Here is a 17,158-nt window from a genome sequence, read left to right on the forward strand (position 1 = left end):
TAGAGGTCAATAATTTGGTGTCTGAGCCGAGTCTGTGTAGTGGAAGGTTCCGTGATGATGTACATATTCTTTCTGTATATCTCTTAGCTATGTGTTGATGCACACATGTCCAGTATGATTGGTAACCACTAAACACGTGGCTATTGAGCATTGGAGGAGTGACTGGCATGCATTTAGATTGAAGTGGGAACCTGTGACTAAGCATCCCTGTTGGACAGTGCAGGATCAGCTTCCTATACATATGTAACTTATGAGTACTACATTTGCAGCCAGAGAATACCCAAACTCTGAAGGATAGGATTGTGATTGTATCTTAATAATTGTATCCCCTGCACTTAGCCTGGCAAACAGTAGGTGTCCAATAAATGTTTATTGGGCCGAAGTCACAGAGGAGGTCTAGGAAGTTGTAGTTTAGACTCTAGTTATGATGTGTGCTTTCCTATCCCCCTGATCTTCTATTTCTTATCTGAATGTTTCCATTAGGGCTTTTTAGCTTTATCCCATAATAATCTTTATCCCACAATAATTATGCAGTATCATGCTGCTAGTTGGTTTATGGAAAGACCTAGTCTCTCCTGCTATGTTCCTGTTATCTTATTTGTCAATAAGAATGTGGAGAGGATCTAAAATATAAAATTCACTTAAATTTACATTTAAATTAAAACAAAGGCAAGAAGACATTGGAGCAGGGCACTAATTAATGTTAGCACAGAAAGTGGCATATACTTATGCATTTCTGCTAATCCACAGCAGAGATGCTTATCTAGTGTTTTCATTGCTTTTCTATAAAAATCATAGTTTTTATTAGTTAAAAAGGGAGAAAAATCAGCTGTTTTTTTGTTTTGTTTTTCGTTATAATTAACTTATAAAATCCTCTTGTGGAGTACAGCCACATTTCAATACTACATTTCAGATTTGGGAGGAGGGGCGGGGAATTACTTGATTAAAGCCATGGTTACTAGGGTCCTAAAACAGACAACTGTGTAGCTGGTAACCATGTTCCCTTTTGAATCTTCGACTGGTATAGATACAAGGCTGTTTAATGACATGAACTGTATTCTACACATTTATCAAAATACCACTCTTCAGAGATAATGCTGAATGGTTTATGATAAAAGGAGATAAATGTGTAATACGACAAGGCTTCATTTATTTCGTTAGAGTGACTGCTTTCTAACTATTGGGTTTAAAAAAGGCTGATAAAGGCTGAGGAATGGGAGGCAGCTGCTTTTTGAAACCATTTGTTTTCTTTTGATGATGGTTGAATTTGTTTTCTGAGATGTTGGAAGCCACTTGGTTAGGGTTGAGGGTTCCTGTGCGTACTGCAGACAACTTACGTGGTTTCACAGGCTGTGTGATGAGGTAGGGAGTCTGTCTTCAAGATGCAGCCTTACAAAGTTGTATAATTGGGTATGTTCTCTGTGCCACTTAAAAGAGCAAGCGGTTTTTTGAGCTTTTCCCTGTGGCGGTCGGGTGAATGACAGAAAGATGTACTTTACCAAAGAACTGGGGGAGATGAAAGGACAGGCACCTTTTGCATATGTTGGTTCATTGAGTTTTAATTCAGTGCATTGTGCCTGGAATGTCGTAGATGCTGGGGAATAGGATGCTAATTAGCCTCAGGTCCTACTTTCCAAAAAAGAACTCTAGGAAATGAAGGTACAGGAAGAGAGAGCAGAGAAGGGGTCAGGGATGATATCCTATGAGAACCATTGGGTCTGGTTTTACCAGGCAGGAGGGAACCAAGTGGTAGAGTCGGGTAAAGCGTGTGAGAATGAGTGGGGGCAACTGTGGGAATTAGAAATGTCTCGGTCAGGATCTGAAGTGGTCGAAGATGAGGCTGGAGACTCCTCCTGGTCGAAGATGAGGCTGGAGACTCCTCCAGAGCCTTCACTGTTAGAAATTTTCCATCAGCTCAAACTTGAGGATGTAATTCCTGCATTCTGGGAGAGTGGATGAAAGAGAATATGCCAGTAAGAAAGGGTATTAAGTGAGCAAAGGTCTTATCAAATACCCTACAATTGCTGAAAAGGAAAAATGTGATCTCTGAATTTGACAGGTCAGGTAGGTTGTCAGCATAGGCTTCTGGGTGAGCCCTGGAGTAGCCAGGATTTGTGTGTGGGAGCGAGAGTAGTGAGACTGAGCCAGAGAAAACGAGATTCAGAGAGAGAATATGCAAATTTTTGACTTGTAGGATTGCCCACAGTGCAGGCTCCAGGAGGGCATATAAGGAATAGAGCTGGCATTGTGTTTACTCTGTAGTAAGGATTACGAGGTCTGCTGAACTAGCTCAGCCTCCCATTTTGAGCTGAGTATATCTCCATGACCATAGATCAATGTTTCTTACCCAGGGGTGATTTTGGCTACTCTGAGGGACATTTGATGATGTCTGGAGCCATTTCGGGTTGTTATACTGGGGGAGAGGGTGCTACTGGCATTTAGTGGCTAGAGGCCTGGAATGCTGGTCACTGTGTTAGAGTGTGCAGTGTATACCCCTACCATCAGGAATTAGCAAGCCTTTAATGTGCTAAGGTCAAGAAACTCTGCCTTTCAGGTAGGTCAGGGCCTGGCAGGGTTGTATTTCTGTGAGCTCACACTTTGTGGAGAAGACAAACCTAGATCTATCTATCCACAGGCTCACTCAGTAGTCTGTATACTTTGTGGAAATAACAATATCTTGTTATGTGTGAAGTGTGTGAACAAGTAAGAATCCTTTAGCAAAAAATCATGTTCTCGGGACTGCTTTTTTCCATGTTACCTGGGTCAGGGTGGAATGGCTTCTTTTCTTGAAATCACAAAATATAAATTAGCAGGTCTTTTCCCCTGCCTATATTTAAAGTTAACATTAAAGAAAGGTTTATTAACTTTAAGCCATTTGTTAATTTGCAAAGAGCATCTTGAAATAACGTTAAGAGCAAAACAGCTAAAGTATATTAAAATCTCAGAGCATATTTTTTTGTGATTGTTTCCATTTTTAAGACAGTGTATATATTCTAGGAAGATGTGTTCTTCATCTTTCTGTCTGTAGTTTCAGTGTAAAAATACACTTTTCTTTAGAAAAGCCTTAACTCTGTAAATGCAACTAAACTGAATCAAAAAATGAAAGACCAGCTCCCAAGAAGTGAGCCTGTTTATTTGTTAGTCTTACTCGAAAGTGGGTTTATAGAAATAGCTATATGAATACACATTGTGTTTTATTTCATGGAGTAATATTTAATTGGGACAAGGGATAGAAAAAAAAATCTCCATCTATTTTATACAACAGAGAGAACAGAAAATGCACCAGGAACAAGATAGCTAATTGGTCCCATTACATTTTCACCTAGAAAACAACATTACAGAAAACACAAGTCACTACCATAAAACCAGAGCTTCACTATTTTTTTTTTCCCTTCCTTTCTGCATAAAACTAGAAATTCATTACAGGTTGGCAGCTTGAAGATAGGGATGTTTTGTATTTTCCCAAGTCAGAAAGGCATGAGGCTTTCTAAAGAATTTTTATTTTAAAAATAGAAGTGACAAGACACTTTCTCATCTCATGTATATTATGGTATTTTGTAACAGGATAAAATAGATACCTCCTACAAACTTATTTTCCTATGGAGACAAGGCTCAGTTAAGTGGGCAGATGTTCTCAAGAGTTATTTTATAAAATCCTACTTCTGGGTCCTTTGTCTCAGCTCAAAGCCTAGCTCAGTAGGCACTCGAAGCTTGAACTCTGGGGCTATTTAATCACCTTATGCACTGGTGGGTGAAACCCTCGATTGGTTCTCACCTTCTCACCTTAGCTGCAAGGTCCTTAGTCAGTCTTTAATGCATAAAGGAATTTGAAACTTTTATTGTGGCTACTATGGTGGCTCTCATTAAGACTTTCTTTTCTGATAGAACATTTGCTGTTAAGTAAGTAAGTTTCTAACACTTGGAGAGACCTTCTTTCCAGTGTCATTCTTCACTAGATATGAAAAATGATTTTTTTTGGCAAATAGAAATATTTTACATTTCAGGGCAGGTGACTTTTAAGGAACCTATAATATCTGTCTTCAGAAGAATCACTCCATATTTCCCAGTTAAATGAAAGAAAAATAATAATTTCACAAGAGCTTGATCATACGTGCTTTCTTCTTTTATTTAAATAAATTTAAAGCCTTAAACAAAATACTGTGAAAACATTTTATTTTTCTGTAGTTAAGAATTGGCATAGTTTTCTGTGACAAATGCCTGAATCCATCTTTTTTTCCCCCTCAAGCTCCTTTTTCGATATTTGGCATCAGAATTATCTTGGGACCCCATGAAGCCAGTAAGGACTTGCATTTCTCTACTGAGAAGCTGACATAGAATGAATCAGATTATTTCCTCTGTAGGGAATCTATTCCCATATTTCTCACCTTAATATTTCAAGGGGTCTCTTTCAGACGCTTTTCTGCCCCCAACTGTTTATTATCACCTGCCAGACCAGCTGTCCTAGGCACACAGGTTCCCCTGGTTTATGGTACGCCCTTGTGCAGAAGCTTTCCATGGCTCCCTGCTGCCTGGGGAATCAAGTCTAATCTGGAGTTGGCCTTGAGAGCCCCCGAAGCTTGCTTCTCAGATCACCTTGCTCAGCAGGGTGTCTTGTGCTGCTTTGCTGACCCCTCACTGAGCCACATGGGTCTTCCGGCTTCCAGGCAGGCCACTCCCCGTCCCAACACACCACGCACTCACACTTCGACAGATCACTTGTCCTCTGCGCTTCTGCAGAATCTTCCATGTAGCCCCAGCCCCTGTCAGGAGTACATAGGTTCCCACTGCTGAGTGGCAGAGAATCTGCCTAAGAGAACTATTTTAAAGATAAAAAAAAAAAAAAAAAAAGTATTTTAAATTCAGCTGTAACTCTGTGTAAATATAACTAAGCTCTGTCAACATTTATATAACTTTTGCAATCCTGCAGATGGAATTTTAAATCGAGGGCTGGGAACCATCTCTTATTTGTCTTTATATCTACTTGGGATCAGCCTAAGGTATTCAGAAGATAATGAATGACTGGTCAGAACTTTGAATCTGGTCAAACTCTAAGTAGCATATGTTAATCTAAGCTATTATTATAAGTTGTGGTACAGTAGAAAGACTTGTAGAGACAGAGGAGGAAGTCTAGATTCTAGTACCTCCTCCCTCATTTTACTCACTCTCTTTTACAGTTGTTTTCCTTTCTGGCCATCTGCCACCCCTTCCTGATTCTGAAGGTGGTTGGGATAATTGAAAGAGGAACAGTATGTAAAAGGGCTTTAAAAATCACAAAGCTCCATACAGTTTTAAGGTGAATTTGTTTAAAATATTTGTGACTGAAAAGAATATGGCTTTCTCAGACTTCACCGCACTGTCTCCAGCCATCCACTAAAGTTCAGTGGCACTCTCTGATAAAATAAATAACCCCTTTAGCTATATTCCTTGCTCAGTGTTGGCACCTTCTGATTTAAATAGCTTACGGTTCTTCTAGATCACAATTCTTCATTTATATATTAGTGGTTTTGATGGGACTGTAATTGGGTAGTAGCACAGTATTTGGCCAGAATCAGAAATGGTGGTCTTCATGTGGAATAGACACAATGTCTAGCCACTTCCGCTGAGTGAAATGGTCCGGTGACCTAATCATGCGGTATTGCATATGCCTGATAGGAGAAGAGTTTGTAATGCGAGCTTGCTATGTTTCCTACTTTTGTCACTGCCTCTCTACCTCTGGTTGTTTCTACTACAGATCTCTGGTGTGAGGGAGAGAGATTAATTTAATGGCAGATGAAGGGGCTCTAGAATTAGAAATAATGCCTCTGTCAAAGGGCCTCAGTTTTTTCTTCTCTATAAAATGCAGGAAATACATTTAGCAGGGTGCCTGACCCTCAAGAAAACAGCTATTAGGAATTCGCAAGAGTTGCTTGAAATTGAGTTTCAGACTTCCCAGGCAAGGGTATTTTGAGTCAAATCCATTGGCATATTTTTTTTTTATACCAAAGTGCTGCTGTTTCACCAGAAAAACAGGGCCCAATGACCCTTACCCCTTAATCCATACACCCTACCTGCAGCCTCAGATCTCTGACCTGTACCAGTCCACTGGCTGGGCTCACCATAAACAATGAATCACAGTCCCTTTTGTCCTTTGTAGGAATACCCAGCCAAGTTGATAGTTCCCTTAACTTCTCTTCATCTGCCTCCAAACCCAGAGAATTTTCTGTTTCCTCATCTTATAGGCCGGTGGCAGCAGAGATGATGGGGTAAGGAGGAAAGGGAATTCACAGGTGAGATCACGAGTCTAAAATGTGAGCCTGTGAGGGAGTGCCATGCTCTGCCACCTCATTTGGCTTCCAGTTGGTGAGTTCAAGGGTTTACTCACCACTTGGTTGGAATGGGTTGGAGAGATGAACACCTCTGTGATGGAAATGTTTACTACTTTTAGTCTGTGCCCTTGGCAACAAAGAGCATCAAACATAACAACTTTGCAGTGCCAGCATCCACCATTGGAGCCTACAAAATGATGGCCACACCAATAGCTAACATTTTCTGACAACCTAGTGATTGGCCCCTGGTTAGCCAAGATTCTAATTTGGATTAGTTTTATCCTCTTGACAATTGTGGTGAGGTTCTGTTTTTATCCTCATTTTGCAGATAAAGAAACTGAGGCCAAGAGGAGTTAAATAACTAGTTGAAGGTCATTGGAAAAAAAAAAAAAAGTAGCAGTGCCAAAGTCGTACCCAGGCATGCTGCAAAGCTTGGCGTCTTACTGTTTTCTAGAGTGTATGGCTGAAGGCATTCTTTAAATTCACTTACAGTGAAATAGTTCTCATTAACAATCTTTGAAGTCAATATATCGATCCGTATATGAGCTTTATGTTGTCCCTAGTTGGAGGAAGAAATGGTATCACAGACATTATTTGGCCTTTGTTTTACAGCTTCCATCGTGATTCAGAAATGGTGGTGTCACATGAATCCTTGCTTGGAAGGAGAGGATTGCAAGGTGCTGCCAGATTACTCAGGTTGGTCCTGTAGCAGTGGCAATAAAGTCAAAACTACAAAGGCAAGTATAGACAAACACAATTCTCTCTTACAACCTCCACAGATGATTACCTAAGCGGGTTTCCCTCTTCATTGTATCCCGGCACCACGACGTTATTTTCTGTCTGTAAACTTGCTCGGGCAGTGCCACGCTATTACTCTGGCCCTTTGAACAGCCCATATCCTAAGTGGCACCCGTTATGTCCGATTTTGCAGAGCAGCGTGGTCTGGGGGGATGCACTTGTGGTTTTAGGCAGGCACCGAATGCATCGCAGCTCCTTCGAGCCCAATTTCAAATAAAGGGCTCAGCGTTGACAGGCCAGCGTGTCGACAGATGCCACACGCAGAGGATTCGCTGAAGGAGAATGCTCCCTTCCTGTGAGGAGTTTTAGTAGTTGGGGTCCCAAATTCAGAGTCGTCCAAAGTCAGGAGTTGCCTCCCCCAGAGATCTTCTGTCCAGGTCTCCCGGGCTCAGAAGGACACCTCTGTCCTTCCGGTTCTTGAGCCAGAAATCTCTCTTCCTTACCTCCCCACGTCCAGTCTATTACTGCATTTTGGGATTGTCCTTCCCAACTCCCTCCTTGAGCCATGTGTCAGCATCCTGAAGCCAGGGGTCCCATCCCCACTGGGGCTCCCCTGGAGGACTAAGTGGCTGCCTCACATTCACCATGGCCCTCTTCAGGCCATTCTCCACACGCTGACCACAATCACTTTTGTGAAATGGAGATCTTCTAACCAAGTTCATCTTGCTCCACTAGCTTTGCCTATCTGGCTCTTTATAAATAACCAGGCAAGTCACCTCCCTTCATTCTTTTTTTTTTCCCCCTGTTTCAGCCTTCTCTTGGTACCTCTTCCCATGTGCCTTAGTGGTTGCCAAGAAAGGTGTTCTTCATGGAATGGGCCTCCCTCCTTTCTTTCCTCTGGAGCCATTTTGTCTTTGGAGTCCTTCACCGAGTGGATTCAGGTCTCCTGTATCTCTGAGCATTTACTCTGCTTCTGCTTTACACAGAAGGGTGTCCTGAGGTGCTTCGTATCCTAGAGCTTTCTCCCTGGGAAGAGGCCTGTGAAGTCAGGGACCATGTTTGCAGTGACTTTGATAGACTCAGTAACTTTCAAATGGAAAGTAATAAACAAGGTCATTATAATATAATAAAACATTACATTTAGAACAAATGAGAACATTTTATAAAAAACTGCAAATGTAAATTTGAGCTGACCTCAAATTTATCAGTAGTAGAGTAAGTCAGCTAATTCCTTAGCTAGTTAGAAATCATAATTTCAAACTCAAAACTATTTCACATTAGTTGTAAACTTTTTGTAAGTAATATAAAGATGACTAGGATTAATGACCTGATGAAGAATATCTCATTTTATTGTGCTTTGTACAGGCTATTTTTTTTTTTTAATAACCTGAAGGTTTGTGGCAACCTGAGTCAATCAAGTCTATTGGCATCATTTGCATTGGCTTGCTTAGTGTCTCTGTGTCACATTTTGGTAAATCTTGGAATATTTAAAACCTTTTAAATTATTTGTTAATGGTTATCAGTGATGTTTGGGGTACTGTTATAATTTTAGTGTGCCAGCCCTGTAAGAGAGCAAAGTCTGCAAATGTATGTGTTCTGTTCCCCTGCCTCTCTTCCTCTCCTTAGGCCTCCTTATTCCCCAAGACAACAACAATATTGAAATTAGGCCAGTTAATAAACCTACTTGGCCCTCTAAGTGTTCCAGGGAAAGGAAGAATCACGTTTCTCACTTTAAGTCAAAAGCTAGAAATGATTAAGCTTAGTCAGGATGCCTTGTCAAAAGTCAAGGTAGACCAAATTCTGGCCTCTTGCACCAAACGATTAACCAAGCTGTGAATACAAAGGAAGAGCCCATGAAGGAAATTTTAAAAAGTACTCCTGTGAGCACACAAATGATAAGAAAGGGAGACAGCATTAAAGCCCATAGGGAGAAAGTTTTAGTGATCTGGATAAAAGATCAGTCCAGCCATAACATTCCCTTAAACTAGAACCTGATCCTGCGCATGGCCCTAATTCTTTTCTCAAAAGAAAAGTTTGAATCTAGCAGATGTTGGTTCATGGGGGTTAACAGAGAAGCTATGTCCATAAAGTGCAAGTGCTGATATGGAAACCGCAGCAGGTTATCTAGAAGTTCTAGCTAAGATAAAGAAGTTGGTTACTCCAAACAGCAGATTTTCATTTTAGACAAAACAGCCTTCTATTGGAAGAAGACATCCTCCGTGACTTTCATAGGTAGAGAGAAGTCAGTGCCTGGCATCAAAGCTTCAAAGGCTGACTCTTGTAGGGGCTCATGCACCTGTTGGTCTTAGGCTGCAGACAGTGCTCATTCGGAAATCCTAGAGTCCTTAAGAATTAGACTAAACCTACTCTGTCTCTAGAAATGCAACAAACAAAGCCTAGATGACAATATATCTGATTACAACTTGGTTTACTGAATATTTAAGACCCACTGTTGAGACTTACTGCTTGTAAAGGGAGTCCTTTCAAAATATCACCACCCAGTGACAATGCACCTAGTCACCCAAGGGCTCTGATGGAGACAAGCGTTGATTAACGTTTTTATGCCTGCTAACATGATTCCTTGATCCATGGGCTGCAGAATGGATGTCATTTTGACTTTCAATTCTTATTATTTAAATAGTGCATTTTGTAAGGCTATAGTAGCTGTCATGGAGATAATGATCCCTGTGATGGATCTGGGCATTCTAGATGCCATTAAGAACAATGGGAAGAGGTCAAAGCTAATAGGAGTTTGGAAGAAGTTGTTTTCAATACTTAAGGATAACTCTGAGGGGTTCAAGGCTTTAGTGAAGGAAGTAACTGGAGATTTGGTGGAAATAACAGAACTAGAATTAGAAGCGGAACCTGAATATGGCACTGAATGTCTACACTCACATGCGAAACCATAATAGATGAGGAGGTGCTTCTCATGCATGAGCAGAGAAAGTGGTTTCTTGAGATGGCATTTACTCTAGGTTGCAGATGCTATGAAGATCATTGACATGACAACCAATGATTTAGAATATTCCATCAACCTGGTTGATAAGCAGCAGCAGGATTGGAGAGGATTGCCTCCCACTTTGAAAGAAGTTCTGTGAGTAAAATGCTATCAACAGCGTGGCATGCTAGAGAGAAATTGTTCATGAAAGCAAGAGTCAGTCAGTTTGGCAGGCTAGATGGTCTTGTTAAAAGAAATTGCCACAGCCACCCCAGCCTGCAGCAACTGCCATCCTGATCAGTCAGCAGCTGTCAACATCGAGGCAAGACCCTCTACCAGGAAAAAGATGATGACGGGCTGGAAGCTCAGGTGATGGTTAGCTTTTTTTTTTAAACAAGGTATTTTTTAAGATAAAGTATTTTTAAATAAGGACACATACATTGGTTTTTTTGTTTTGTTTTCTAGACAAAATGCTATTGAACATTTAACAGACTACAGTACAGTGTAAACATTACTATTATATGTACTGGGAAACGAAGAATTAATTTGGCATGCTTTATTGTGATATTCATTTTATTGTGATATTTGCTTTATGGCATTACTTGCTTTACCAGGGAGGTCTGGACCCAAACCTCCAGAATCTCTAAGGTGTGCCTACTGTATGCTTTTATACCCAGAGCACTGGAAGCTTGTGGAGTTCCTCCTTTGTTCATGGAGGAAGGAGGTTAACACTACCATCATTTCTATCAGCTCTGCTTCTAAGCTACTCCAAATTAACTTCCAATCTGTGTAAACCCAAGTGTGCTTGCTAAGCAAACTCTGCTTTAAAGTAATTCTACTCTCCTTTCCCTATTGGCCCCTTTCAGCCTTTTATCCCCCTATCTCCTTCCTGAATAAAAATCTTGGAGCTGCCAATGAACTGGGGTCCTACATCCATCAATGATAAAAATTTCCTTTTATCCAATTTCTTGTAGACTAAGAAATAACATTTGGAAGATTATACTTGTATTGATTGTTAGATATAAATATAAAACAAGACCATGAACACAAGCCAACTGTGTTCCGGAAAAGAATGTGTCTAAGTAGTCTCTTGCTGGAGCAGCTCCCTCTCTATTTATGTGCAGTAACGAAGAGCATTTGCAGGAAGCAAACCTTTAGGGGCATTTCGGCTCTGTGTGCTGGGAATATAAGTTTGCTCTAGCTAAATCCTCAACGGTAGTGACATTTCATTTGGCACTTCTAAAAGTTGTAGAACCACAATACAGTTCCCTAAGCCATAATGATACTTAGCTGCTTTTTTTTTCTTTTTCTTTTTCCTTTTTTTTTTTTTTTTTTAGTGATAGGCCACTTGAGAATAATCTCGAAGTAGTAAAACTGCTTCCTTTATTAATCCAAGTCATTGTGACTTGAACTGCATAAAACATTTTATGTCTTTTATAGATCTTATGAACATAGAATAAATTCATTTGTGGAGGTGTGACTGGCTTCTGGGAAGAGCTTAGTACCCTAAGAAGCTGTGTCTTTTTCTTAAAATAGACACCAACCTTATACCACAAATGCAACAGAGGTCCTACAGAGGTAAAACCATTGCAGCCCTAGATGGGTTATTAACTATATTACAAAAGAATTTTCATTTTCCTTAAACAGTTCATTGCCAGCAACATGAAAACATGGAAAAGCTGAAAAAAAGAAGATAATCCTGCAGTAAGCCACCTATGTCAGAATTTTATTTTCCATTTAAATGCAAATATGAAAAGAGTGAGCAGTCGAGATATTAACAGACTTAGATGAAGATATGACAATGAGGGGAGACCGTTTCCTAGCCAGTCCTCCTGTCTTTTCCAGTTTTGAAAAGGTGGCCATAAGTTTAGTCTGCCTCTACAGTTTTTAGTGTCCCCAGAGAGTATTCAGCTACTAGTTGTCATGGAGAATTAGAACTCTCTGTCATCCTGGCTCAGTTTTCCTTTACATTTGAGTAGTTCATATTAAAGCTCCTCACAACTGCACAGTGTTGTTTAGGACCAAAGTGAACCATTGGCTGGGGCTGCTTTTTTTTTTTTCAGAAGTGGAAGTAAATCATATTGAATTTCAAGAAGTTATTTTTCCAACATCTAAGGGTGAAGAGCTATGTCTTTAGAGCAATAGTTCTCAGTGGGTAATGTTCCTATCAAGGGGACATTTTTAGTTGCCACAGGGTGGGGACGGCGGGGAGTTATACAGGCATCTTGGGGTAGAGGCCAGACACGCTGCTAAAAATCTTAAAATGCACAGGAGGGCCCCCCCTTAGCAAAGAATTGTCTGGATCCAAATGTAAATAATGTTGAAGCTGAAAAAATCTGCTTTAGAGAATTTTTATTTAAATAACTTTTTGTAAGAATTCTACTTGATTCTTTTCATGTGGTTCCTCAAAGTTTCCATTTAATATCTACATGTTCCCAATATTTCATATTAGAAAATAGAGATAGGAGTTAAACAACAGGTTTTCTTGCAACACACCTCACCTTCAAGATCTAAGATGACCCAGTCCTTAAGGTATCTGCCTTAGATCACCCCCTAACTGGTAAGAATACCCCCTAACTGGTAACTTTCCCTCTGTTTCTTAGGCTACCCCTATGGATCATCCTCATTCTCTTTTGCCCCAATATTACTAGTAATGGTAACAGTGGCCACAGGAAACTTATCATGGGAACTGGTACCCACTGTTTTGAGCACTACCCCTAGGATATTCTGGTATAGTAAGACTGGGGTGGGGCTTAGCAAACCATTCTCAAAAAGTTGTTCTTATGTTGATTCTTGTTTAACCAGGTTCTGCATCTGCTCTCTTCTTGTATTTATACTGTTCTCTGTGTTTCCAGGGTAATTTCCCTGTCCAGGTTTCTCCTTGGTGAGAGACCACCAATCGATTCTCAAGGGTAACAGAGTATAAGCACCTGGAGATGAGCCATCAGTGTGACTCACCCAGTAGACCATGTATTTCCATGTCCTACTGCTGCCTTCTTCATCTGTTCCCTTTTTAAAAATTCTAGTTATCTTTTAAGGTCCACCTGAGATGTATCCTTTACCCAGAAGTCTTGTCTTTCCTAATCCCTAGAGCCAGAGCTTGAAATACTCAGAGTACCCTGTCATGTGAGAGTGGAGCTAGTATTGGCAGGTTAGCAACCTGTGTCCACCAAATTCCAAAGTGACATTGACTCTTCCATATACAATTAGCAAAATGAAAACTTGGCAGTAAAACAAATCCTAAAGAATCTTATTATTCAACTTTAATATAGATTAAGTCCAAAATGAGCTGGGCATGCGAAGTAAGCTGCCTTAAATAAAATGCTATTGACAATGACATCCTTTTTACAGGTTGGTACTTGGCTCTGAACACTGTGGATGCATGATAGACCCAGAAAGAGCGAGTGGGAAAAGAGCCACCCTCTCCTGAGTGTTAACCACATGGCAAGCCCTGGACCATGCCATCACATGTCATGTACTCCTTACCCAACTGAGGGGGGCAGGTGTTAATTTAATACTTAGCGGCTGAAGAAGCTGAGGCAGTGATAATCAGCTCAGAAAATTACCAACTCTATCATCTGGGTATTTAAGATCAAGAGTTTGAATCCTCATCCTCTCATGTCCTTTGTCCTGTTTCTCACAAGTCCTTTAGACAACACCTTTATCACTTCTACCAAAATAATCCTGTTAGGTTGACAGTCTGGAATGCATCCCTGGTCTCATCTTTGTGTTTCAGGTGGGAAAAGGCCAAAGTTGTTCTTCCAAGTAGTCAGGGTTCCCTTGCATCCTTTAAGCATCTCCTCATCTGATGATCCTCTAGAAATCAGTTGAGTTCTATCCTTCTGGCCCTCATATATTTTTTTCCATACCACCTATCACTTCTGGCATGTTTCTTTTCCTGTTGGTCCAACTCTTTCTTCTACAATAGGAGTCCCCAAGCTGTGGCTTGCAAGCCAAATCCAACCCTTGGCCTGTATTTTGTGATCTGTGAGCTAAAAATGGGCTATCCATTTGAAACATTCAAAAAGAAAAAAAAAGTTTCATAACATGAAAATTACACGAAACCCCAATTTCAGTATCTACACCAGAGTTTTATTGGAATGAAACAATGCCCATTAGTTTACATGCTGTATTATTTATGCCCCTCTTATGTTAAAAACGTTGAGTTAAGTAGTGTGGCAGTGACTGTATGGCCTGCAAAGCTGAACATATCTGGTCCTTGACCTAGAATAGGGCTAGTTTACTTGTTCTATAAACCTCATGAGAACAGGGTTTTTGTTATGTTTGCTATAGCATTCCCAGTACAAACAGAAGAGCAACCAACTATATTGTAGAATATATAAAATAAAGGCTATATGTCGGGGATCCCTGGGTGGCTCAGCAGTTTAGTGCCTGCCTTCAGCTCAGGGCGTGATCCTGGAGTCCCGGGATCAAGTCCTGCATCAGGCTCCCAGCATGGAGCCTGCTTCTCCCTCTGCCTGTGTTTCTGTCTCTGTGTCTGTCTGTCTGTCTGTCTCTCTCAATCTGTGTCTTTCATGAATGAATAAATTAAAAAAAAGATCTTTAAAAAAAAGTCTATATGTCAATTAATAGCAAATCTGAGGTTTGAATAAATACTTGATTGGGTCTTAAGGCCAGCAGTGATGACTATGTCATCAAGTATTTTTATGTTGTAGATATGTTAAAGTCTTAAGCTTTGGATTTTTTTCCCCCTCTAGAGTGTATACAGATTATCTAACCTATAAAATACCTTACACCCTACATGACCAAATAAAACTAAAGAAACTGCTACTTTATTTTAAGTATATAAAATAGAGAAAACAACAGTAAACTTCTTAATGTCTGTTTTTAGTAATTATGGCAGTTTTCTAAAAGAACCTATTTTTGATTTTTGAAATTTTCAAAAAGATTTATTTATTTGAGAGAGAGAGAGCATGCATTTGCATGCAAGTGAGTTGGGGTAGGGGCATAGGGAGCAGGAAAGAGAATCTCAAGCAGATTTTGGTGAGTGAAGAGCCTGACATGGGGCTCAATCTATTGACCCTGGGATCACAACCTGAGCTGAAATCAAGAGTCAGACGCTCAACCAACCAAGCCACCAGACACCCTAAAATAAAATAAAAGTCAACTGCATTAAAAAGTAACAAAGCTAACATTTTCTACATTTTCTATCTTGACATACACTCATCTAAATTAGCATTCTTTTGAAAAAAATTTAATGCCTTCCAGAAAGCATGCTCAGCATGCATGCATTAACTATGGGCAACAAATATACCTAATCCGATGGGCTCTTTATAACTCTACAAAATACCAAGTTGAGGTACATAATATCATGTTGTGGAAGCCTTTGTGCATGTTTTCTTTGCAACCTGGAAGCAAGAACTGTGAAGAAGGATTTGATTTGAACAGTGATTAGGTGAGGTTGGTTACAAACTGCTAAATGTTGCACAAATGACACAGGCAGGGACTTCTGAATCCAGTAGCAGAAAGAAATGTCTTTGGTGGTGATGAGATACTGACCGGTCACTTATTTAATTTGTTTTAGGTAACACGGTAGCAAAAAGAGTTGTGCTTGATCCTGGAGGAGCGCCAGGATGCAGAGGTCTCTTATTTTGGATTACTGTCCTGGCTGGTTTGTGGGAAATCGTCTTGGATTTCAGCAACATCACATTTGCCTATGTGTGAGTTAAGGAGTGTCATTTACTTAACTGTCTCAGCCCTCTCCGCTTCATGATTTTATTACATTGAATTATAGCCACGGGCTGCCAACAGTTCACATCTGATCTGGATCCCAAGGACCATACCTCCAAGAAACCCTGGAGGAACAAAGCAGAGACTTCAAAATGGATCTCCACTCCGGTCTTCCATGTCTTTCTGCCTTCACAAAGGAATGTGGACAGGTTCACAAGGTCCTTATTCTGTTCCTCTTTTGAGCTTTTCCTTTAGACCTTGCATTGAAGTGGTTTGAAGGGGGGGGGGTCTCAGCACCAAAACATTTTGTCAAAACTTATTTGCAGATGTAGATTAATGAACTCTAACTGGTGAAGAAAATTTATTTTATAAATATTGATGAATAGACTTACTGGGGTTACTGTGTGTGTATTTGTATTTTTTGCTTTAGAGGATTTAAATGTTTGCATTTTAATGTTCTATTAATGTTCTATCGTCAGGTTAGCAGAAATAAAATAACATTTTAACTTCTTTGCACCTTTTTATGGAGTGCTAAGGAAGTCTATCTCAACTCCAATATTTTATAAACCAAAGCTTGATCATGACATATTCACAAAAGAAATAAAACCTGTTGGGATTTTTATGGCTTAGGTGTAGTTATAAAGGTAAATCATTTAAAATATAAAACAGTCTCTGTTTAGATCAAGGGTAATTTCTGAGACCCAGTTTATGTCAATTATATTAAAATATTTTGTTAACTCTTAGAAATGTTGTATTTTTAGGGTGTAAATGATTTATTCTTAGCTCTTTTCTCATTTGTTAGTCATTTCTTTAAATGTAAGTAAAATCTGAATCATTTTTTTTCTTGGTTTAATGATTTTGCAGCAGATGTGTGTCCATATAGTCTCAGATGCTGTCATGCAGAAATATATTACAGATGAAAAGTGACTGACCCAGATATTAAATGCATAATGTCATTAAAACACATACTACTGTAATATGGGATAGATTTTATATATTAAGAAATGCCAAAAACATCTTTTCTGCACTGTTAATTATCCCTGTCCTTTCACAATTATTGGGAGGGGGGAAAATATTACTATGACCTTTATAGCAGTAACAATCACATCTACTTGATTTTAGTTTTGCAAAAGGAATGGAAATAGGTGACACCCATTTGTTGGCTTTGTTTGAATTTGATGGGATGCTTACCAGAATTATTACTGTCCTATTAGTAAGTAAAAAATTCATTCTGCTGATGGTACATAAGTTTTTGTGATTATTTTATTGCTTTTAAACTTCATGTTAATACCCCAGGCTTGGAAATTTTAAATGCAAATGTGTAAAATAACTTAAAAATTACATTTAATTTTGGGCATGTGAACTATATGGCAAACTTAAGACCTAAATATATAGCATTAAAGATAATTTAAAATCTAGGGGGATTTAATTTAGGGCCATGCATGATGCCACCTTTACTATAGGACTCTCTATTGTCAGAGAGTTA

The 17,158-nt window shown here is 39.6% G+C and overlaps 1 protein-coding gene across 3 annotated transcripts in view; it reads left to right on the forward strand.

The window, feature by feature from the left end:
• Positions 1-16,920, forward strand: part of TAFA4 (TAFA chemokine like family member 4) — a 171,763-nt gene extending 154,843 nt beyond the window's left edge. For 2 of the 3 annotated variants that reach the window (XM_077858117.1, XM_077858118.1), the window contains exons 5-6: positions 6,918-7,001; positions 15,527-16,920. In XM_077858117.1, the coding sequence (XP_077714243.1) occupies positions 6,918-7,001; positions 15,527-15,666 (224 nt within the window). In that variant the 3' untranslated portion in view covers positions 15,667-16,920. Of the gene's footprint in view, positions 1-6,917; positions 7,043-15,526 lie in introns of all 3 variants that reach the window. The other variant, XM_077858119.1, reaches the window with a different exon arrangement.
• Positions 16,921-17,158: the final 238 nt, after the last annotated feature.

Source organism: Canis aureus, chromosome 19 (genome assembly GCF_053574225.1).
Source record: "Canis aureus isolate CA01 chromosome 19, VMU_Caureus_v.1.0, whole genome shotgun sequence".
NCBI classification, from domain to species: Eukaryota; Metazoa; Chordata; class Mammalia; order Carnivora; family Canidae; genus Canis; species Canis aureus.